We start from the raw sequence: 23,773 nt of genomic DNA, 5'->3' as shown, positions 1-23,773 counted from the left end.
GCATTCTGTAAGCGAACAGACTAGCTCCCGCGCTACTATCAATGCGGTCATCTAGAAGTATGATGAAATATATGGCATAAAATCTCATCGAATGGAGTGCACATCGGAAGCAGAGCATTTGAAATAAAGAAGACTTGTAGTGGTAATCGAATTGGGCTCGAGTATAATATACCACAATTCAATTCCCGGATGAGAGTCACGAGTCAAAGTAGCCTTAGACCTGGAGGGTATTTCTAATAAAATATTTGAAAAATGTCGAGTATGAAAGTTTCCAAGTTGCTATTGCCATTTTGCCTATTCATCGGGCACTAGTATGCACTACTCATCGCCTGCAAGGGTCAACATCTGCCAACCCGAAATATCGGGGATATCCATTCCGGCGAACATGGCATCGAAGAGAGCTTGGTCAATACCTTGGACATTCCAGTCACTATATGTACCCATGGAAGACGTCATGTAATGCTCTTGAGAGAAGCCAGGATTGTCCAAATCGGGCTCTTGTACCTCATCACTTATGGAATTTTGATCCCCGGTAGAGGTTTGGGTTTTGCATTGTACAGACATTCTCGATACGGAGTATGGAAGCGCCCCTGGTTCGAGAACTATTGTTCCGAAATGTGGAATATCAATTCGTAGAACTCGTCCAACGTCATTTGAGCTCACAGTGCAGCCGGTTTCTTTTTCATCTTCCGCAGATATACTCATGCTATATGACTCGCCATTGGCCACGTCTGACTCGATTGCAAGCAAATGCTTAATCAAGTGACTGAGCTTGGAGGAAATGGAGTCTGTATCATCTAAAGTCATCGATAGAAGAATGTCCAGAGTACGTTCCATCATGCCCCGATCACCGAGACGGCTGTGCGCAAGAGGGCTGAATCTTCGCCCATTGGGCTGTGAGGATGAACGGTATTGGCCGCGAGAACTGATATGAGCAAAACATATCACAACAATAGAGACAAAAGCAAGAAAATCACTTCCTCGGCAGTAGAAGTTGACAGGGTTTGAAGAGCGAAATGCTATATACCGGGATAAGATCTCCCGGGCGGCGTAGACGGCTGTAAGCATGTTTTGATTATAGTTATGATCCGACAGAGGACGTAATAAATATGGCAGATGCAGTCTCATAACCAAATGATAATGTGTGAATTGTACCATGAGACGAATCATATCATTGAGGAGTTCTTGATGGCCAGAACTTCCTAGCTCAAATTTCGGTATTAACCACCACCGGGGCGGCATCATCGCAGCTGCATCTTGCAAGAGCCGATCGTTCTCGTGAATCTCTTTGATATTAATTCCGGTACTGCTCCTTTGAATTATTTTGCCTGAGACAAAACAATGAATGCGCTGCATTCTTTCGAGATGCGGAAGGTCTTCTAACGACTCGGTAGGGGCCAAAAACGTAGGAAGTGAGCTCTTTGGCAAGCCCAACATCAGAGAAAGATACTGATCAATATCCACAATACGAAGCAGGATGTCTCTCGAATTAAAACCCTTCCGAGTCTCAGGCTCAAGGAACTTTAGAGATGGGGAGGCGAAGCCTCGATGTAGTCCCATGGCCTGCGCAACAGAAGCTGCTCGATGCACTGCAAGCCAGGCTCGATGAAGATTTCCAGAGTAATTGTGGATTTGTGCTTCAATGATGACACACTCAAGGCCTTCAACGGTACATATCATTTCGTCATTAGTTGTCACTAGTCTAATGGCCTTCTCAATAATACAGGACGAAAGCTGGCGATGAGATATCCCTCGGGCGCCCAATTGTTGAACAGAGGAGGGCACGATCGCCAATAAGAAGGCGCCCAGCATAAGAAGCCTTCTTGCCAAAAGCACGGGATGAGAACCTGATGGAGGTAGTTGAAGCAAATCTTGCGACGAAGGTAGACTTCCGTTTTCCGTCGTATAAGATGCCAAAATACAACATTGCAGGTGCATTGAAAGTCCAACCGGTAAAGCGCATATAGCTTCGAGGTCCTCTTTACTAGGCCATACAGACATGAGATCCTCGTTCAACTCGATGTACTTTGCGGGCAACTGTTGCTTGGAAGATACTCGGGGTGTATGTGACAGAATCTCGGGCTGGATTTGGATCGTTAGAAGAAAAAAAGGTAAATGGATGGCAGAATGGAATGAAGCTCACTGCCAGTGGAGGCTGTTGACTGGAGGATGAAGATATTTGATATTGAGGCTTCTCTACTTGATGGGCAGTCTGAGTGCTGTTTATTCCTGCTTTATCAATGAGCTGCTCAATCAAAAATTCCATTCGGCTGAGTCGGTCGTCTACATCCACGTTGCAAGCTGAGGGCGCAGGCCGATCAGGGAGATCTTGGCTGATGCATGTTGCATTTCGTCGTCGGCAATTATCACAAATGACATTTCCTTGCGAGATTAAGCAGCGGACTTTTCTTCGCTTGCATTCCCAACAGCTTTGCGTGCCTTTGCGAACCTTCCTTCGTTTAATAGGGCGGGAGTCTTCTTCGTCGGACATGCTGGTTGTCCGTACTCGGGATGTGACTTTCTGAGATGAAAGGAAAAACGGTGATTTTAGGCTCAATTTAATTCTGCTGGAATAAACCTGCTGGTGTACTCCGTAAAAGGTGTCAGATTGAACTGACAAATCGTCAAGGCAAGGCTGCAACGATCGCGCCATCTCAGTGGAATTGTCAGCCATTTCGCCCGGGGCTCGGCGGACGAGTAAGGCTGTCCAATCAAGTAGGAAGTCAGTATTTCTAAATCATTTCATCCAGTTGACCACTACGATAGTAATCGATACTTTCTCAATGATTTAGGCTGATTTCAATTTGATCGACGTGAAAGAAACTATACAGTATCATTGAAATTCTACCGGTATGTCTAAGCCTTGTCCTGCCACGCTTCTGCGAGAAACTCCTCAATGGGAATAAACTGATACTCGGGCAAAAGACGATTCCACTCATCGGAAACAGACAAGGCCCCATCATGAATTGCCAGCAATAAACTAGAGCACATCATCTTTGAGAGAAAATCGACCTGTTCTGGTGGGATTGACGGGTGATCGAGCTTTGGAACCCACGAAGTCTCCCATGTTCCATTCTCCAAGTCTCCCACTTTCACCTTTTCGATGTTGAATTCCGTTCCGCCTAAAATAGTAAGCTTGGTTAGCTTCGCCGTTAGAATTCTGGAGGACAAAACAAACCGCGAATCTTTTCGCCTAAAGCAATGAACTCTTTGACGGAAATATCGGTGCCTCGAATACCTCCGACAACAGGCCATTCACCCTCAAACTCAATGGCTTGGACTACCACATTAGCTAGGTCCCGGACGGTAATGAGCGATATACGATCGTTGTCACCACCATCCACAAGGAGAGCTTTTCTCTTCTCAAAGTTGAAGAAGAGCTCCATCGTGTGGAGGTGCTTGGCGGATTGATGGGGATGAGTGAAATAGTTCACAAATGTCCCCGGTTGAAACAGTGTGTACTCTAGAACCTGGTGAGGATAATCAAGTCAGCATGAGGCTGATCGCAGGACTCATCCATCTCTTGCCTTTTGGTCCTTATTCAGCTCTTCGAGGTATCGTCGAATTTCTCCCTTGTACGCGTACCAACTCACACGCTTCAAATCCGAGCTACAATCGTCATTAAAAGCACAAGAGTTGACTGCAACGATGTGGGAAGCTTACTATGCCCACTCGCTTGGAGCGAATCGCTTAACACCAGCTTGGACGGCAGCGTCGATGAGGTTCTTCTGAGCCATGCTTACAGGGTCATCCTGAGTGACGAGGAACGAAAGGACCGTGTGTACTCCATGAAGAGCCCTAGCCAGCTGATTGAAGTCCTCATATGACGTTCTTATGTATGAGACTCCCGGAATCATGCTCGAAGCCGGTATTTCCTGCATTAGAGTTCAACATTAATTCAGTTGTTTGAGCACATGGGGATGTGCCACCGACCCTTCTAGATAGAATGACAAGCTCATGCTTATTGGAGGCGACAAGAGCATCGAAAATTTCGTTCGCGACATCTGTCCCCATATTAGCTTAATATGCAACAATTCTATTGATTCGATCAAGTGCACTGCTAAAACCTCCGGCGATGGCAATCTTGACCATTTTGATGTCGTTTCGAAAAATTCCGATATTCGGAGTAAAATTCTAGAGCTTCTATGTAGTAATAGTATAGTAATAGGTTCCAGATTTTGTGGTATCCAAAATGCTAATCATGGTGACCCTTTATAATTATTTCAACCGAGCGTTCGGCCGAGCAGTTTCCCGGCGCGATTATGAAGCATCATTCTAACCCCGAGCGTTCGGTTGAATTCAAGATTTAGTTTGTATCGTATAAGCAGTAAAACCTAGGTATCGGACGAAGCAATTAATTATTATATAACAACAAATCTCGGCACATGTCGAATTATATAGACAAAAAAAAGACTCTAGGTATTTGGACAAGTTTTTTCATGAAGATTGAATCAAATTAGTATTTTCTTGCTAGGATTTCGTGACCTTGACTCGGTTTTTACTCTTGGTAGAACTTGAACTCATTTTACTTAATTTTTGACTGAACTTGAAAGTCGAGTCAGCTTGAAAGACAGTACGAATCTAGTACTATACAAGATCGAAACTTAGAAGAAATTCAAATTCCGAGCCCGTCCGAGTCAACGCGGCTGATACTAGATACTCGCTACCACCTTCTGCCAGTACTCGATTGTATTCTCTATTTCAATTTCCTCAGCAAAGGGGGCTTTCGGCTCAGGGTCTGAAGGCCCTGAAGATCATGCCCCAAAGAGAGAACTCACATTCCAACCAACATTCCTGAGATGGTGACACGTTACAATTTTATAGTCTTTATTGCTCCTACCTTAAGCTACGCCAGACTCACCTGCCTCGGATTTTTTGGATTAGAGAACCGAGCAGTTGTGGGGAAAATGGGATTAGGTACGATTCCCAGACAGCAGGTAAATTGTTGTGACCCCGGATTGTGTAAAATCTAAGTAGGAGAGCTGCACTATTCGCTGCCGAAAACGGAAATATTTGTCAATTCCCATGCCCAGGTCGGGAGCTCCCGAGAAAACCATGGGTCTTATAGAAAGACAATCGAGTCGGATGACGAAAAGAGAACGGGAGTTAGCGAGATCTTGTTTACATTGCAAATGGATGTAAATTGTGTTCTCGATATTGTCTTACGGGGAAATTAGGTCTATCCAGAGTTTCATGGTGATATGGAACGTATTATTCTTTCGTTGGTATACAAATTCTTGAAAAGAGAGATGGAGATCTCCAGATCTCCACTTGTTCCTTCCATTGATATCTAGATGAATGTTTTCTTCTAGCATTCCTCGGAGAAACACCACGCGTGGGCCGATCTCCATGAACCACGACTCGCTCAGCCGCAAACGGCAACTTCGTATGTTCGATCTCCTCAAGTTGTTGCTCGCTGGAAAGATAACCAAATCGCATCTCTTTTCTGTAGCTTGTAAATATTGAGATGATTTGAAAGTCAGTGAGTATGCCATTCCCACTAGATCTACTAGTTGTAGTAGTGGTTGAGTTTATTATGTTTAGAAGACTGAATAATGTCCAACTCTAACTTCGTGCAGAGTATGGCTTCCTCGGATCGCAAAAGTGGCAACAAAACACCAAGCAAACAAAGAATTGGCAACTACCACAAACATAGTATTTCATTTCCCCGCTGTTCCAAGTTTGCACTTGCCTTCTGGTCAAGGAATCCAGGTCTTCTGTGTATCTCCGCATCTTTGCTCTTCATTAGCTCTGCTTTCACTAATTGCGACCCTTCCTGCTCCATACTCGCTGCACCATTCAAGCAACTATAGACCGTTGAAGCCCCGCTGACTGAAGAAATTGGTTTCGCTGCTACTCTTGCATCGCTTTGAAAGGCTTTGTTCTATTGTCTGCCCCAGAACCCCGGAGTAATTAGACCCACTCCCCACTGTTTGCGGCTACACGGGTTTCCTTTCCCGGGAGCTGTCATATTATTGTCCTCTCTGGGTGAAGATAAGATCTACACCAAGGTCACCTAAGGTGTGCGATCTCTCATTCCTGAGCATCGCGATAGCTTCCGTTCTCAAGCATCCAGCTGTCAACTTTTCCGCTTCCGGTTATATCAGAGCTTCAGCATCGACTTAGAGTTTACTTATACCGGTCGATCTCCATGCCATTTGACACAATCACTCTATCACTCCATTCCAGAATCCCAGCCTCCTGAATTTAGGGGTTGACTATCATTGGTAGAGATTTCAGTATGTCGTCCAAATTGTCGCACAAGAGCCTTCTTGGGCTGTCCCTGGCAGCTCTTGGCCTAGCAGTTCCTGCAGTGTGAGTGAAAATAGTCTTAGCTTTTGATCATTGAAAGATCATAAAAGGACAAGAAATCCAAAATCAAAAGATGGCTTGGTGACTGACTTGAAGTAGCGCTGATCCTGGGTTTGCCTACGGAAACGATAAGGTCCGCGGTGTCAACCTTGGAGGTTGGTTGGTGCTGGAGCCCTGGATCACCCCTTCGATCTTCGACAATGCTGGAGACGCCGCTGTTGATGAATGGTCTCTCTGCGAGACCCTCGGTGCAGACCAATGTCGTGCCGTGCTCTCTCAGCACTGGGCTTCCTTCGTGACTGCAGATGATTTCAACCAAATTGCTGCTGCAGGCATGAACCACGTCCGTATCCCCATTGGATACTGGGCATTGACCCCTCTTGAGGGCGACCCATACGTTGATGGACAGCTGGAGTATCTTGATTCTGCAGTAAATTGGGCTCGTGCCGCTGGCCTTAGAGTCCTTGTCGATCTGCACGGCGGTAAGTAGATACTGAACTCGATGACCTGTCCATGTCCAGTTACTGACATAATGAACTTAGCTCCTGGATCGCAGAATGGGTTTGACAACAGTGGAAAGCGTGGTGCGATCGAGTGGCAGAAGGGTGATACCACCGAGCAGGCCAAGGATGCTCTTCGTGAGTTGGCTAAGCGCTATAGTGGTGATGCTGACGTTGTCACTGCCATCGAAGCCCTGAATGAGCCCAATGTTCCGGGAGGTATCAACCAGGATGGCCTCAAGCAGTACTACTACGACTCCTTTGGCGTGGCTCGTGAGGCTAGCCAAGACACTACCCTTGTCCTCCATGACGGTTTCATGCCCACCGAGTCATGGAATGGCTTCTTGAACGTCGGAACTGGCGCTAACTATGTCATGATGGATACTCACCACTACGAGGTCTTTGACAGCGGACTGCTTGCCCTGGATGCCAGCTCCCACGTCCGCACCGCTTGTAACTTCGCCAAGGACCACATTGAAACTTGCGACAAGTGGACCATTGTCGGAGAATGGACCGGCGCTATGACTGACTGTGCCAAGTACCTCAACGGCAAAGGCATCGGTGCCCGCTACGATGGATCTTACCCTAACAGCAGCCCCATTGGTAGCTGTGACGGCAAGTCTGTCGGCTCTGTTGACGCTCTTTCCGGAGAGGAGCGTGACAACATTCGTCGCTTCATCGAGGGTCAATTGGACGCCTACGAGAAGGGAAGCGGCTGGCTTTACTGGACCTGGACGACTGAGGGTGCGCCTGAGTGGGATATGAAGCAGCAACTTGCTGCCGGTGTTTTCCCCAACCCCGTTGTCGACCGCCAATTCCCTGGCCAATGTTGATCAACGAGCTTGAATCAAGTCGTCGTTGCCTTTTATACTTTAGTTATCTTTTCTATTGGGTGGGGGGGTTATTTTGGAGTTTTGCTTTCAGTGAATTCGTCACGAAGCTGGGCCTTTGAAATCCATGCTTATTGTTTTAGTCATTCTGTAGGAATCAATCCAACCTGATTGACAGGTTCTCTTATAATTGCTTTGTTCTTTCAAAAACAGAAAGTGTAGACTCTAGAACCTAGTAGCAAGTAGCACTGAGCCTCAAGTAAAGTTGTGTTTGTCTTGACCTAACTCACGTCAAACAGAAATCTCAACATGCTCACTGCTCTGCTCCTGAAGTAGATCATGCTTGAGACTTGCACTATCCATCCCAAGCTGTGCACGAATGCCGGCAATTCGCTGTAAGTCCCCCTCACCTTCATTGCCACGGAATAGCTTATCCATTTCCTCAATTGGTACATCTGAAAAATGTTAGTTATACTATAGTGTCCACCTAAATGCAATGATAGCTCACTTTTTGTCTCGGGAACGCAAAAGTAGGTCCAACCCCCAAGAATCAGCCAGAAGACCAAGAAGAAATAAAATGTGCCGAAAGTAATAGACTCAAGCATAAGCGGAGTAATCAATGCCACAATGAAATTCGAAAGATAGTTGAATGCAATCGCTACTCCGACAGCCTTGCCTCTGATTGCAGGTGGGAACATTTCCGAAGGCATGCACCAGTTGACACAAGCAATAGAGAAAGCAAATGTGGCGATATAAACCCACACGAATACGCAGGCAGTCCATCCTGCGGAAGGGTGCTGACTGAAGCTGTCTTGGTATACAGCGTAAAGGGTTGCTACTATCAATTGTGCGATGGACATCCCGGTAGCACCATACATCAGTGTTTTTCGCCGACCCCATCTATCTAAGTACATCACTGCTGGAATCGTACAAAGAAACATGACTATTCCCACAACTCCTGTCGCTAGGAGGTTGACCGAGTTACCACTGAGACCGATGGCTTCGAAAAACTGAGGAGCGTAGTAGATTATAGCATCTGTGAAGAGAATAAGAGGGCGAGACTTCAGACGAAATCATATAAAATCCAAATATAACTCACTAATGCCCGTGAACTGTTGAAGAATTTGCAGAAGACATGCGACCATTGTTCGCCTTCTCAGATGGCTCACGACGAAAAGTTGTTTATACTCTCGCAGCGCGACCTGAAACCTGGATACGTTCTCGCGATATTTTTCGGTTTTGGTTTGTTGATCGAACATACGAGCAGCTTTGATCTCAAGGAACTCGGCTTGGAGGCGATGATCTGCTTGTGGAACGCGTCGTAACTTTACCAACGTAGTTAGAGCTTCATCTTCACGACCTGAGAGGGAATTAGCGGGAATTGGCAAAGAAGCCTTCGTAGTAAGATAGTATACCCTGATTTATCAACCACCGTGGGCTATATGGTAAGAAGAAAGTGCCGGATGCGAGAATTAGAGATGGGAGGCATTGCAACTCCAGAGGAAGTCTCCAAGCAGCTTGACTTTGACCAACACCAGTACCTCCAATATATTGTGTTCCGTAGTTGACCCAAAAGCTACACATGATTCCAAATGTGATTGATAGCTGCTGTAATGCCACAAGAGATCCTCGAATATTCGGAGGTGCAAGTTCTGAAAGGTAGAGTGGGCAAACCATGGCCAGCATACCAGCACCTACACCGAAGACAAACCGACCAACAAAGAACATGGCGACATATTCCGCTGCAGCTTGTAGAATAGACCCGATCAAAAATATAATATTCGCCATCAAAATTGACCAACGCCGTGAGACACGGTCTGATATAGGTCCGTTTATAAAAGCACCAACCATTGCACCGAGCGTCATGATGGAAACAACCCATCCTTCGAGACCTGCGTCAGAAGAAAGGGTTGGAAAATGTGTTTTCTATGAAATCTAAGAGTTAGGATAAATCCAGCTCATTGCCAAGATCCTTCCTTACAAAGCTATGCATGACCAAGACCCCTGAAATAATGCCTTGGTCGTACCCGAATAGAAAACCGCCGATTGTGGCAAAGCATGCCATTCCAAATATTCGGATCTCTTTCAGAAGACCTTTGTACCCAGCCGGTCCATATTTGATGGGATTTTCACCCGCTATTGTTGTGCCGCTAACCTGTCCCGGCATGGCTGTTGGAAAGAAGAATTGATTTGATATTACGAATATCTCTCAGCTGGCTTGATGTGGGCTATGAAGACGCTTCCGAAATCCGGGGCTTCGCTCTCATTGATGTAGATCATGACAAGACCGTGCTAAGGTATCGCTTAAATACCTCCGAGGGAAAAGACTGTATGCTATAACTCCATTTCCATGCCGGGCTTCGGTCTGCCCATACGCTTCATCGCATTTTCAGAACATTGAACACCCGTTGGCATTTTGATGTATCTAGACTCTAAGAAGTCTGCTGAAGGTGATATAGCTATAATATTGCGAAATATACACACTTTGAAAGTCATCAATTGATATAGAACCATTTATACTTGATGCCTGTCTCTACTCTTTGAACTCAAGTCCAATCGCAAGATCAGCATGAAAGCCAAGTTTCTGGGGTTGCCGACTATCAGACCACCCGCATCACCGGGCGCCAGACGTCCGAACAAGAAACGGGCTGAGGTGAGTTAGTAGCATTAACTGTGCTCCGAATACTCTAAAGAGATACCATCGGCCTCACAGCACTCCGACCCCGCCTCCCCATGAGGTTGTTGATTTTGACTGAAGAATGGGGCAGAGCGGAAAGAACCCGCATGGGATGAATTGTCAGTTTGGAGTTTCCAATAAATATGATGTTTCTTCACTCCTTGGCCAAATGGGTATAAGACTTGGTGGACTTTCTCGTCGCCGAAAGAACTCTGCACAGAAATCTGAAGTTGAACAAGTATTCAATGGTATTTATGAGTCCAGACCCAACTGCTTTGTAAGGTAGTCAAATACATAGATATTGCTTGAAGAATGAAAGGCACCATATATTGTTTAAGTATCATGAGATAAGTAACGTGACTGAAATAAGCAAGTTGATTGCTTGTTCGTATTAGTTCCTAAGCAGTGCTAGATTGCACTGCCTGCTATGAATTCTTCTCATTGTATTGTAGAGGGTAGGAGCATATTGGGATGCTTGATCTCTCAAAAGAAAATCAGCTCTCCAGCTCTGATTGATTACCTTGATCGAGTCTTTGCCCTCGGCAAAAGCTCTTCGTGGCCCTAATTTTCATATTCGCCCAATATTAGAATAGGTATTCTTCTGTTGCGGGCTATTTATACCAGATACGGAACGAATATAAAAATCTAGACTCGCACCCGGCAAATTTACCGCTTGTAAACATTCTCCACTTCGCCTGATCTTCCTCTTTGGTATTGGTGGCCATGTCCGGGATGATATCGGACCAACTGCGATGGGTCTCCCGCACCCCACGAGGGAAAGAATTCATGCTTCACAGTACTGAATTAGTCGGGCTGTGAACATGAGCGAAACAAACAATTCGCATGCTTGTAATGAGTGTCGTAGACGAAAGGCCAGAGTATGTGGACTCCTTTGAGTGGGTAGATTGCAGATCGGCTAAATGCTTCTAGTGTTCGCGCGAACTACCAGTGTGTGCGCAATGTCTTCAATGGCACAGACATTGTTTATATGAGAAACCGATACGCAGCCCACTCACTCGCAAGTTTGTACTCGCCTAGGAAAAGGATGTGCCAATCGATAGACTTACAAGGTACAGATACTTGACTGAAGTCGAAGAGTCCCTCCGTATCGCCACCCAGATCATTCGCGATCATGGCCTTGATGTTGATCTCGACGCCGAGCTTGCCAGTGCAAGAAATGGAACGAATCCGTCATATGCATCTTCTCATGCAAAAAAGGAAAAGGTAGCATTATCGGGTGGATTGAAAAGGCCCCGGATCGCATCAGATGAGCCCTCCCTGGTTCGCAACAACGTGCCCGATGGTACGAGAGTTGAGCCCAATTTATTCGAACCGGGCCTTGAAACAATTTTATCTGATGGTATCATTGAAGAAGCCATCCCCACCGACATTCTCCCAGCAGCCAGCGCAAATAATCAAGTATTGAACAATGCCGACTATGACTGGGACGAACGGGATACCGAAGCCCAGAGCTGTATCGATGGCATGGCAGCTCTTTCTATTGAAGAAGAACGACCGGGGTATCTCGGTCTAGCATCTGGGGCATCACTCCTACGTCTCATCCAAAGCCACTTTTTGTTTCCTTTCTCGTCAGTCCCAGCACCATTCAACATATCGGCTCCAAACAGTGAATCCCCAAGATTGGGTGCCAATCAACACCGCGAGATTCCCTCCCATCAAATTGAGGTATACATTGCAAGCTATTTCAAAGAATATCATACCAATTACCCATTGGTTCATCAAAGCCTGTTCATGGCCCAGTTCCATGAAATTGTGCCTCGGCCCAAACACAGCAAGGTCTTGATCTATATCGTCGCTGCAATTGGCGCCTTCATGTCAGCAACGACGGCCAACGACGATGACCTCATTTTATATCAGAACGCGCGCTCACATTTATCCGTTGAGATCCTGGAAGTTGGCAGTCTGACCCTAGTACAAAGTCTCTGTTTAATTTCGAACTACCTCCAGAAACGCGATCGGCCTAATTCAAGCCATAACTACCTCGGTCTAGCAGTTCGTATGGCCTATGGACTAGGACTTCATAAAGACTATCCCGGAGTCGAAGGTAACCTGCTGTACCGTGAGATTCGCCGTCGAACCTGGTGGTGTCTTTTCATCTTCGACATAGGCTCGACAATAACGTTTAGTCGTCCTCTGGCCATTCCATCCGCTGGGATTGACACAAAACTTCCTCTCAACATATTAGAGACTGATTTGACAGCTTCTACATTGGAAGCCCCCGCAAACGTTGACGCCCCCACGATCTACACCAATGTTCGCGTCCAGTCGCAATTCCACCTTTTAACCAACCACATCTACAACCGTGTCATCTCTAAACCCTCCCCAACCGCGAAAGAAGTCATTGAATGGGACGATTTCTATATAACCAAGTGGTTAAACCTAGTACCAGACTACTATAAAGAAACAGCCACCGTCCTTGAAAAACACAGATTCCCACACGCCATCATGACCTGGCGATACAAGCATTTCCGCCTCATAATCTACCGACCATTTTTCATTCAAAAAGCATTACAGATTAACCAGCAACAAACAGCCTCACTCACTTCATTTACGGTACCGAGTACGCAAATACCCCCGGACCAAACAAACATCGACATAGCCTACGAGCGATGCATCAAAGAATCCCACGAAACAATATCCAGTATCGATAATTTCTGGAAAACCGCCAGACACACGCGTATGGAATGCTGGTATGCATTGTACTTTTTATTCTCAGCCACTCTTGTCCCGGTCATCCTCCTACATAACGAATCTCAATCTCTGCACTCGAAAAGTTGGCAAGAAGATATCGACAAGGCGATTTGGATTATTAGGGGCATGGTTGAATTGAGTCCGTTCGCTGGTCGTTGTGTTGAGACGCTGGAGAGATTGCGAGACGGTATCTCGAGTCCATTGTTAGCGGAATTGGGGTCCACGATGTCGGATTTACCGTCTTTCTCGGATGATATTTCCCAGGCTCCTTTTGCAGAGATGTTTTCTGGTACAGGGAGTTGGTTTGACGCACCGGGGATGTACTCAATGGAGGAGCAATTGTGGTAAGTTTTCTAGAGTTCCTTATCTGGATACCGATGATATGTACTATAATACTAACTTGTGCGATGCACTTAGGGACAATGACCAGCTATTCTTTTCTGACTTTACCTCTGATGTGACACGCTGAGTGACTGCCACGGCCAGTCTTGTAAATAATACCAACCATTGGCTCGGACGAATCAAAATTGCTCGCCCGCTAGGGAGCATGAAGCCGAATTTGACTACAAGTAGTTCCGAATTCTATCCGTGGACGTGATACAATTGGGTTGGTTCACTATGCATACTCCATAACAAGGAAAATACTTGGAAGAGAGCGCCTGAGACATAATTGTAACCTAAAATGCATTGGATTGGGTATGTAGCGATGACCTCTAGGATAATGAAGAGAAGAAACTCCCATAATGCAGAATATTACGAACTGACAACTCCTTTAAATAAGCCCCAAGCCACCAAAAGCTGATACAACATGCGAATCCACATTTACCAACCACTCTTCCTGGAACCGCTCGGCACCACCACATGAAGCAACAACTTCGTGCAGGCGATGGCGCACGAAGTCACGGATCGGAATGCGATGAGTGGCATCTGAATCATTCCACTCACGACCCCGACGATCTTCGGCGTTTTCAACACCCAAGTATTCAGGCTGGGCAGTTTCGGAGCCAGCAGTCGCATTCCAGAAGACAAGATAGTCGGCGTTCTCGTCGGTTCCACCTTCTGCTAATTCAACGATGAGAGCATTCCACACGGTAAGGTAGTCTTGAAGAAACTTTAGGATAAAAGGGGGTGGGGGCGAGCCTGGGCCCTTGAGGGCAAGGAGCTGGGTCAAGGCGAGGACATGCAGTTTCTTTTGGCTGGCGGAGGCGATGTTGTCATAGTGGAAGAACCATTCCGTAAGGAGCCAGGTGAACAGCTCTTCTTCGGACTGATATGTCGCGGCCGTTGCGGCAGACGCGAATGTAGTAGGGTTGGCGAGGGCAAGGCGTGCAATGGAAGAGAAGTATTCTGTCTCAACCTTGCCATCAACATCCGAGCGTTTCCTGTTGGGACCGGTGGTCTGACTTGCTTCATGGGCACTGTAAAGACCCTTGAGAAGCGATTGAAGCATATTCGTTTCGACTAGGGACTGAGCAATGGCATTGTACGCGGCTTCGCTTCCACCATCGACTGCTTCAACACCACGAATTAGTCTTTCGACAAGACGGGGTATAACACCGGATCGCTGCTTAGTCAAAGGCTCAAGTAGATCCTGTAAGTAATACAGGAGTTTTGATCGAACCTCATCGCCAAGGATAGTCTGCGGCGAAAGCAGGATATAAGATTCGAGAATCTCGAGAGCTTTTGGAACACTCTCCGTTCCATCTGCCAAGATCGGGAACAGCGAAGGGAAAAGAGATAGAACTTCTGGGGAAGCTGGCGACGGAGCTTGCATCATGACGGCTGCCCATAGCTCTAAGGCTTCGTCCATAAGGTACAAGTAGGTTTCCTTTAGCCCAAAATATTAGAAAATCACAGAACCGCCAGGTTTAACGTGCTGGAATCTACTTACAGAGCCTGTATCGATTGAGCTTTGAATGAGAGGGAGAATCAGCGGATGGTAGCGGACGGACTCTTGATTCATCGAATGAATAAGAGATGTTAGGAGAGTTAGAATTGCCTGCTTCAGAAGATGTTCTTCACCAGACTTTTCCCATTCCTGAGGCAGGGGAGATAGAATATTATCAGAAAGCATTGAAACCTAAAGATATGTTTATTAGTGATGAAAGTGAGCAATTTTGAGCCCCAACTAACTTACATGTTGTTCCAATTTTACTACAATGACCCGTACGGACTCTAGCAATGCCATCTTTGTCTCGGCAGATTCGACCTCCTGCAGCAGCGCCATAAGACTTGCAAGAATGGGTTGTGAAAATGGCAAGAATGTTTCGATATTGAAATCGAAAGTATCGAGGACATTGCAGAGCTGACGTCCGGCAGTAATACGGACCACCAAGTCGTTCAATGGGTCATCTTTGTTGAGTAGATGTTGGAAGATCTGATAAACAGAATCCATCTTCATGTGAGCAAACTTGATAGGGACCCATTGGCCAAGAACAAGAGCTATCCGTCGTCTCAGAAGCCTGTACTCCTGCTCTTGAATCTGTACCTCAGGGATCATGGTGTTTTGAAGAAAAGCGTTGATGTCGAGATGCTGCTCTAGGCTGGCAGCTGCCAAGCCAATGGCGGAATACAGAGATTCTTTCAGCATAACATTCTTGTTTTCAATGGCTGCCAATAGAGCTTAGTATGTCTTTCATCATTAATTCTTTCATTAATAACTCACTGGCAAATGACTGGAACACATTTAAGAGAGGTCCGATAAGCCAGTCTTTGAAATGAGTGACAAGGTCGAGGAAGAGCTTTTCTGAGCACGAGTGGATCGAATATTCCCAAGCATCAGCATCAACTTCCCTTTTCTCCCATGACTCGGGGTCTTCTTCCCATTCTTGGAAATCAATGTTTCTGAGTCTGAACAAGTTAGTCACGATAAGCTCCATGACATTAACCACGAATTCCTGCGTGAAGAGCTGAGACTTGATCTTGTCTACGGACTCTTTACGCTCCGCCTTGTCCTCGGCCGTCTGGTACTTGAAAGTCTGAGCCGGGTTGAAGGCCATTTTAGAACACGCGCGAATCAGAAGCAGAGCGCGAAGGGCAATTTTCTCAGGCAATGATTGCCCGTCAGCGTCAGGGTCGGACCCAAGGTTGACGTAGTTGGGGCTCAGCTTGACAACAAACGCCCAATAGGCATTGACGAGAGATATTGAGTTTGAGAATAAGGCAAAAGACGCAGGCTTGTTCTTTGCCATCTCAACATGCAACTTCGATAATTGCAGGACGTGCTTCTCGACCATTGTATGAACCGACTCCGGCAACTGACCCGGCTGGTCAACAAAAGCCAAGAATTTGAAGAGATGCTCATTTGTCAATTCCCAGAACTGTTGGACTTCTTGGTCCCGGCCGGGGTGTTCAAAGCCAGAGATCATAAGCCGACGAAGAATTTTGAGGGAAATGAGACTCTGTTCGGTGATTTCTAATAGCGCCGGTTCGTCCAATCCACCGTGTTGAAGGCTAGCTATCCATTGAGTAACCTGGTCCATATATACTTTTCCAACAACCTGAAATATCTCCGGCGTAATTGACGCAAGCTGTGTTCGAGTTCTTTGAATTCGGGCGGTTGATAGCTCTTTGATAACTTGTAGGAGAATGAGGAGCGTTCTTGGGAGCTGAAAGGGATTGGTTCCTGCTTGTCCGTTACGAAGAGAATTGAGAATCGCAGTCATTGCATCAGGCCTGTCAGGAATAGAACACCAAATGAGTTTGGGATAAGCAGATTGAGATAGACATGGCTATGGAATCTTACCAATCCTGCGGAAATTCATAGCGCATAATTTTAGCAATCATCAACGCATTCTGGAGAGCTAAAGGACGAGATGGCTCAATAATTCCGGCATCAAGAGCCCTTGTCTTGATCTTTTGCTTTTCCTCCGGCACGATTGCACTGTTCGTCAGATTAGTGCTTTTCACGTACTCCTGCTGTCCAGAAACATACTTTGCTGCTGTTCTGCGCCAGTATTTGTCGATGCCGTTCTTAAGTTGGATGATAGAGAGGTAGCGGACCTCGTTAGGCGCGGATTGATCTAGGAAGACATCCTGCGGGATCAAAGGTTAGCTTGGTGCACAAGATCATTTCAGATTCCACCAAACAAACCTGAAGAAATGCATGGTATGTGGGAATCCGTTCCCAGTTCTGAAGCTGCTTTGTCCCCGTCTGAACTTGCTGCGGGTTTGAACTTGCTGCCAGAACTAAGGAGTTCACAACATTTTGTAGATTCAAAGGGTTCGTCTCCCCCGAAACCTCGATTGCGACCATAGCGAAGCTATCCCGGCACCAGGGAGTGAAGTTCAATGAAAGATATGGATCTCTCAATCACAGCACCTCTGTGAACGCAGTAGAGAGCAGCAACGAGACGCGTCGCAACTGTCAACAGAAGGCTCTCCTGCATCCCGCGGCTCCCCTCATTGCGGGGGTTTGTTGTTCCGCTCCGCGCTGGAGCCCTAGGGCTGGACCCTGAAAGCTGACCGGATCGGGAAATATCAACTTAGGGCTCGAAGTGGAGCCAATGAGGTCACTCTCATTCTTCAGTAGTTCCCTGTTCAGTTACCTTTTGTTCGACTGAGATGGTCTTACTCCACTGTACTAGAGGCTCTGCGTGAGCTTCCATGCTAAAGTTGACGCCAGGAACTAGAATGAGTGATTAGGCAGGTTTCCATTCCAGCTTCATGGTATCCCTTAATCGATGCTTCAGATGTCATACAGAATATGGATACATCATAACTGCCAACTTTATTGAACAAGATCTTGAAGGTCATAATCCATGGATCAGGCTTGTTCTATTGGTGGATATCCTACTAAAGAGGAGCATGACATGCCTATGATGTATACTCGCGATTAAACTTGCAACTTCACCTTAAAATCTAGTGATTACCTAGTAGGTACTAGGATATATAAAGATGAATGAATGTGCCATGCTCTAAAATTTTTCATTGCATCTTATTCAACTTCCAATTCTATACAACCTTCGAGCCATTTCCTCTCCCGGCTTTCTTCTCCCGGCTTTCTTACACGTTCTTATTTCTTTATATATTTCCCAGCCCTGATACCATTATGCCTACCTTCTTCGAAGACAACCGCCGCGTCGCCTATGAGGCCGAGAAGAACCTCAACTCCTACCAGGCCAAGCAGGGTCTCGGTGCCAAGAGTGACTCTGGTATGTGATAGGAATATCAGTCCTTTCTGATTGAAGTAATATCAGAAGCTAACAATTACATAGCCCAGGAGTCAGGTGTCAACGAGCTAGTCGAGAAGCAATTTCCCGAGGCCGGCGAGGTCAAGTACGGCCCTGGCGCTACTGCATCTGGTAGTGACCACCGCGTTATTCCTGAGGATGAGGGCGGCACTCGTGATGACCGTGGCCGGTGAGTTTATTCTTTCCTTTGATATCTGATACTAGCACTAGTATCAGTTTTTCATTGGCAGTGGATTGGCACCCAGACTAACTCTTTGTCTCCATAGTCTCCCCAACGCAGACCAATTTAAGGGCAAGGGTGGCCCCGAAGATAACATCAAGATCGAGTCGGAGCAGCGACCTGGAGACCAGGAGGTCCCTAATCTGCAAGACCTGAAGCGTCGCGGTGTTGCTGAATAAAATGTTTAATAATTATGTTGACGATATTGTACGACCAACGTCTTGAGGATTGATAATATTCAGTCTATTTAATATTTAGATATACTCAATATTTGAACTACTCTCTGATGATTACTATTTGCTATCGCGATTTATTAACTTCTACGTACAGTAAAAGTTGGAGTTCCCGAGGGTCTGATTTGCGGGGCGGGATTGGCCCAATAATCTTGCGCCCTATATGTAGATGGACCGGGCGAGAAAAAGTTAGAATAGAACAGCGGTGCAGCAACGGCTCTTCTGTCGTTGAGAGTATGTATTGTCTAGTATTATAATCACCATAGCGAGAAGCTACATAGTATATTGACATTGGTGTAGTCCTGCTAAAATCCGAATGACAGATTGATCTCTTTTCTAGGTACAAGTCTGTTGTATCTCACCCCTCTTCAGGGCTGCGATCAATTGGTGGGATTGTCGTACATACAGGCTTATCTGCAGACAGAGATTTAGTGATGGCCAGAGTGCATAAGCATGTAGTACAAATAATTCTTCCCAGTGCTGACCCTATTTATTGCTTTTACTACATATACACCCCGAGATCATCAATTTCTGCTCAATATCTACACTACCTATGGTATCATCCTGTGCTGTATAATGTATACTGAAGTCTTTATCGAAATGGCGTGATTTGACTCCGTGATCGGCGTCTGTCGCAGTGGGGGTGTATTATTCGTACCGCCGCCGTATGTATTGCATTGGCCATACCGCTATTTCCCGCCCTGCTCTGCACTTTTCTGCGGACTCGTCCACTTTCCCCCCTCCACGCAGCCCCCAACATTTCGCAACTCATCCCCGGTCTCAATACATCCATACAGTCAGATTACTCCTGCCCCTCTATCCCCTTTGGGTTAGTCTCAATTGCTCCCCCTCCATTTTTCTTCCTTCTTCTTCCTCGACTTCCCCTCTTCCTTTTTCTCTTCTCTTTTCTATTCTCTAAAAGGCACCGGGTTCTTTCTCATCTTAATCTTTTGCTTAAGATCCCGCCTTATTTCTCTCTTTCCCCCTTTCCTCCTCTCTCACATATATCCGTCAGAATGGTTCAATCGTATGTTTACATCTCCATGTCCCCTCTTTCTGGCTATTTGTCTGACTGTCCTCTAGCTCCGTTCTGGGTTTCCCCCGTCTGGGTAAGCTCCGTGACCTGAAGAAGGCCACTGAGGCTTACTGGGGTGGCAAGATCTCCCGCGATGACCTCCTTGCTGAGGGTAAGCGTCTGCGTGCTGAGCACTGGAAGCTGCAGCAAGCCAGTGGACTTGAGAACATCCCCTCCAACGACTTTGCTTTCTACGATCAGTTCCTGGACCACCACCAGCTCTTCGGTACTATCCCCGAGCGCTACAGCAAGTACAACCTGCACCCCCCTTGATGAGTACTTCGCTATGGGCCGTGGTCACCAGAAGGATGGTGTCGATGTCCCCGCCCTGGAGATGGTTAAGTGGTTTGACTCCAACTACCACATTGTCAAGCCCGCTCTGCAGGAGAACCAGCAGTTCAAGCTGAACGCCAACCCCAAGCCCGTTGCCGAATTCAAGGAGGCCCTTGAGCTTGGTATCAAGACCGTCCCTGTCCTCGTCGGACCTGTCACCTTCCTGGCTCTCGCCAAGGCCGACCGTGGCCAGAATGTTGACCCCATTGATCTCCTCGAGGGTCTTCTGCCTGTCTACGCCGACCTGTTGAAGCAGCTCAAGGCTGCTGGTGCCGAGAAGGTCCAGATTGACGAGCCTGTCCTCGTCCTGGATATCTCCCCCAAGGTCAAGGCTGCTTTCAAGCCCGCCTATGAGAAGATCGGCAGCCTCGGTGCTGCCGCCCCTAAGATCACCGTCGCCACCTACTTTGGTGATATTGTGCACAACATTGATGTTCTCTCCGCCATCCAAAATGTGGACGCTGTCCACGTCGACCTGGTCCGTAACCCTGAGCAGCTCGATACCGTCCTTGCTGCCCTTGGCCCCAACCAGACTCTGTCTGCTGGTGTTGTCGATGGTCGTAACATCTGGAAGACCGACTTCAAGGCTGCCATCGAGAAGGTCGAGGCCGCTGTTCAGAAGCTTGGAAAGGACCGTGTTGTTGTCGCTACCTCCAGCTCCCTGCTTCACGTCCCCCACACCCTCGAGAGCGAGAAGAAGCTCGATGCCGAGGTCCGTGACTGGTTCAGCTTCGCTGTCGAGAAGCTCAAGGAAGTTGTTGTCATCAGCAAGGCTGTCAACGAGGGTCCCGCCTCTGTTGCTGCTGAGCTTGAGGCCAACGCCAAGTCCATGCACTCCCGCGCTACTTCTAAGCGCACCAACGACCCAGCCGTTAAGGCTCGCCAGGCCGCCGTCACTGAGGCTGACCACAACCGCAAGTCTGACTTCCCTACCCGAATCGCCCTGCAGACCAAGGACATCAAGCTGCCTCTATTCCCCACTACTACTATCGGTTCTTTCCCCCAGACTCAGGAGATCCGTATTCAACGTAACAAGTTCACCAAGGGTGAAATCACTCCCGAGGAGTACGAGAAGTTCATCGAGAAGGAGATCCAGGCTGTTGTCAAACTCCAGGAGGATCTGGACCTTGACGTCCTCGTCCACGGTGAACCCGAAAGAAATGGTAATGTTTCCACCCCTCTCACCCGCCCTCATCGCCGCCCTCGCATTATCTTTCCACCCTTCCTCGTTGAATATTTTACTAACTCGCTTCTTCAAATGGACAGACATGGTGCAATACTTCGGAGAGCGCCTTTCGTAAGTTTTTGAGTGACGATGTTTTCCAGATTTTCAGAGTACTAATGTGTATTTCTTTTTAGCGGATATGTCTTCACTACACATGCATGGGTCCAGAGCTATGGAAGTCGTGCTGTGCGCCCGCCAATCATTGTCGGTGATATCAGCCGCCCAGCTCCTATGACCGTGAAGGAGAGTGCCTATGCTGTCTCCCTCACCAAGAAGCCCATGAAGGGAATGCTTACTGGTCCTATTACCTGTCTCCGATGGTCATTCCCTCGTGACGATGTCCACCAGAGTGTCCAGGCTCAGCAGCTTGCTCTCGCTCTCAGAGACGAGGTGCTTGATCTGGAAAAGGCCGGAGTCAAGGTCATCCAAGTCGACGAGCCTGCCCTGCGTGAGGGTCTTCCTCTGCGTACTGGCGCTGCCCGTGATGCTTATGTTAAGTGGGCTGTCAATGCTTTCAAGCTGTCTACTGCTGGTGTCACCGACAGCACCCAGGTCCACTCCCACTTCTGCTACAGTGAATTCCAGGACTTCTTCCACGCTATTGCTGCCCTTGATACCGATGTTTTGTCCATCGAGAACAGCAAGTCCGATGCCAAGCTCCTCCAGGTCTTCGTTGATCAGAGTTTCCCCGCCCACATTGGACCTGGTGTCTACGATATCCACTCTCCTCGTGTTCCCTCCGTGGATGAGATCAAGGAGCGTATCGAGCAGATGCTCCAGTACCTCAAGCCTGAGCAGCTCTGGATCAACCCTGACTGCGGTCTGAAGACCCGTACCACTGAGCAGACTATCGGCCAGCTGACCTCTCTGGTCGAGGCTGCTAAGTTCTACCGCCAGAAGTACACTCAGTAATTCTGTGCGCATTAACATTTCTCATTTTTCCTTTGTTCCACTTCCTATAATGTGTTAATTCAAGGGGCGGTATTCTCAACCTGCCGCCTCTGGCACGGGGAGTTCTGTTTTATGACGATTACGAAGATGATACCAAAAGTTCAACATAGGGTTTCAAGGTTTTGCGGATTAGAGGGCACCAAAAGCGGGTTTACGGAGTTTCAACATGACTGACGATTTCAACATGGGTGCCGCCTATTAGGTGCCGAATCTTTCAACAATTTGGTTCTTCCATCCTTGTGAAGCAGTTGCTATCACTTGGATCTGGAGAACGAAACAAGAACTTTGTTCTACTGTAGAGTTAGCTGTGAATATTACTTCTAGCTTTATGCTACACTAAACATTCCCCTGTATATACACATAAGCATCTGAGTACTTGTAGCAGAACAGCAGAAACACGGTGACGAAGATAGCTGGACCATTTTGATAGATCAACCCTAACTGTCCTACTGTTTGTTGCTCTACAATACACTGCAAGCCATCCTTTTCAGGCAATCATGTCAGTGAATGGACAGTATCGCTCCAAGATTCTATACATTATTGCCTCAAATGTATCCTCTTCTTCCCCTCTTTCACATGGTCTACATCTATCTGCCAAAATCAAGACAGCATCGATTCTCCTCAAATTTCAGGTTCCCTGGGCAAGATGGAAGACCGTACCTCGGCTAACTCTGTTTTCAGAAAGATCAACGAGAGTAGATCCCGGAGTTCAGATGCCTGCTTGTTTTGTGAGCGACAGCGGGATGTAGCCAGCATTCTATCAGCAAGTGATTTTAACCAGCGGGAAATTTTGAAGATGGAGCTAACAACTTTTTGGCACTCATCCTATTCCAGGTGACGAATGGGTACACTATGCATTTCATTCAGGATGGTATTCCTGGATCGAACCAGCTTTTCATGGAGCAAGTCTATCGAGGATTCACGTACTGAAGAACAGGTGAGTCTGTTCCCCAGGCATAATCACCGCGAAGCGAATGCCGTCAGAAGTCATAAAGTGTTCTTGTGAGATGAGTCCTCTGTATAATGTCAAACTTTAAAAGCGATGTTCTAGTTAGTCCTTTTCTTGTCTTCTGGTTAGCATACACATTCGAATTTCGATATGAATTACCAGAACGCCCCTTTCAAAGAATGAAGTTCTGATGGCAGGGGTAACCAAAGGGTCAAAACACAGAATGAGACCCTCGACTGAATAGTAGGATGTCTACCTGTTGCTCGTCATTAGGTAATGACGCGTTGCGTGCCACAGTACTACTGTGCTTTACATTTAGATCCATCCCTACGGTTTGATATCTCAGAGATTTCAGCAAACTCATGTTAATTAGACCATTCCGTCTTTGATGAATGATTTTGTAGTGCTTACTCACTAGTTTATTTACGAGGGTACTCTGAAAACTATAATTTTCAATGGCTAGAAATTAACAGTTCTTGATCGAACACTTCGCGACTTACCGTATCGGCCGCGGTCCGAATTCGCCGCAACTCGCCGCAACTCGCCACAGCCACCAACCATCCG

The 23,773-nt window shown here is 47.0% G+C and overlaps 8 protein-coding genes across 8 annotated transcripts; 4 read left to right on the top strand and 4 right to left on the bottom strand.

Annotated features, from left to right (window-relative positions):
* Positions 1-318: 318 nt before the first annotated feature.
* Positions 319-2,491, bottom strand: N7469_006249 (uncharacterized protein; the record flags this gene model as incomplete). The annotated part of the gene is made up of 2 exons (XM_056645167.1): positions 319-2,082; positions 2,144-2,491. The coding sequence occupies 2 exons, from the start codon at positions 2,489-2,491 to the stop codon at positions 319-321; spliced, it is 2,112 nt and encodes a 703-aa protein (XP_056500405.1).
* A 365-nt stretch (positions 2,492-2,856) lies between these two features.
* On the bottom strand, positions 2,857-4,092 carry N7469_006248 (uncharacterized protein; the record flags this gene model as incomplete). Its single annotated transcript, XM_056645166.1, has 6 exons — positions 2,857-3,122; positions 3,179-3,470; positions 3,594-3,609; positions 3,664-3,875; positions 3,934-4,004; positions 4,068-4,092. 6 exons carry the CDS (start codon positions 4,090-4,092, stop codon positions 2,857-2,859), a joined length of 882 nt encoding a protein of 293 aa, XP_056500404.1.
* Positions 4,093-6,241: 2,149 nt separating this feature from the next.
* On the top strand, positions 6,242-7,645 carry exg1 (glucan 1,3-beta-glucosidase; the record flags this gene model as incomplete). Its single annotated transcript, XM_056645165.1, has 3 exons — positions 6,242-6,315; positions 6,412-6,794; positions 6,855-7,645. 3 exons carry the CDS (start codon positions 6,242-6,244, stop codon positions 7,643-7,645), a joined length of 1,248 nt encoding a protein of 415 aa, XP_056500403.1.
* Positions 7,646-7,933: 288 nt separating this feature from the next.
* Positions 7,934-9,809, bottom strand: N7469_006246 (sugar porter family MFS transporter; the record flags this gene model as incomplete). The annotated part of the gene is made up of 5 exons (XM_056645164.1): positions 7,934-8,097; positions 8,151-8,678; positions 8,742-9,002; positions 9,058-9,568; positions 9,624-9,809. 5 exons carry the CDS (start codon positions 9,807-9,809, stop codon positions 7,934-7,936), a joined length of 1,650 nt encoding a protein of 549 aa, XP_056500402.1.
* Positions 9,810-11,140: 1,331 nt separating this feature from the next.
* On the top strand, positions 11,141-13,500 carry N7469_006245 (fungal specific transcription factor domain-containing protein; the record flags this gene model as incomplete). The annotated part of the gene is made up of 3 exons (XM_056645163.1): positions 11,141-11,197; positions 11,358-13,375; positions 13,449-13,500. 3 exons carry the CDS (start codon positions 11,141-11,143, stop codon positions 13,498-13,500), a joined length of 2,127 nt encoding a protein of 708 aa, XP_056500401.1.
* A 303-nt stretch (positions 13,501-13,803) lies between these two features.
* Positions 13,804-17,286, bottom strand: N7469_006244 (putative importin 11; the record flags this gene model as incomplete). The annotated part of the gene is made up of 7 exons (XM_056645162.1): positions 13,804-14,859; positions 14,923-15,111; positions 15,169-15,641; positions 15,697-16,706; positions 16,777-16,914; positions 16,966-17,066; positions 17,125-17,286. 7 exons carry the CDS (start codon positions 17,284-17,286, stop codon positions 13,804-13,806), a joined length of 3,129 nt encoding a protein of 1,042 aa, XP_056500400.1.
* A 795-nt stretch (positions 17,287-18,081) lies between these two features.
* Positions 18,082-18,622, top strand: N7469_006243 (uncharacterized protein; the record flags this gene model as incomplete). Its single annotated transcript, XM_056645161.1, has 3 exons — positions 18,082-18,184; positions 18,248-18,392; positions 18,490-18,622. 3 exons carry the CDS (start codon positions 18,082-18,084, stop codon positions 18,620-18,622), a joined length of 381 nt encoding a protein of 126 aa, XP_056500399.1.
* A 981-nt stretch (positions 18,623-19,603) lies between these two features.
* On the top strand, positions 19,604-22,221 carry N7469_006242 (5-methyltetrahydropteroyltriglutamate--homocysteine S-methyltransferase; the record flags this gene model as incomplete). The annotated part of the gene is made up of 5 exons (XM_056645160.1): positions 19,604-19,703; positions 19,760-19,977; positions 20,000-21,247; positions 21,351-21,381; positions 21,444-22,221. Exons 1-5 carry the CDS (start codon positions 19,693-19,695, stop codon positions 22,219-22,221), a joined length of 2,286 nt encoding a protein of 761 aa, XP_056500398.1. The 5' UTR covers positions 19,604-19,692.
* Positions 22,222-23,773: the final 1,552 nt, after the last annotated feature.

The sequence above is a fragment of the Penicillium citrinum genome, assembly GCF_028827155.1.
Source record: "Penicillium citrinum strain IBT 23319 chromosome Unknown utg000005l:1.0-1900146.0:1.0-1900348.0, whole genome shotgun sequence".
In the NCBI taxonomy this organism is placed as follows: domain Eukaryota; kingdom Fungi; phylum Ascomycota; class Eurotiomycetes; order Eurotiales; family Aspergillaceae; genus Penicillium; species Penicillium citrinum.
This window is presented reverse-complemented; position numbering and strand designations above follow the sequence as displayed.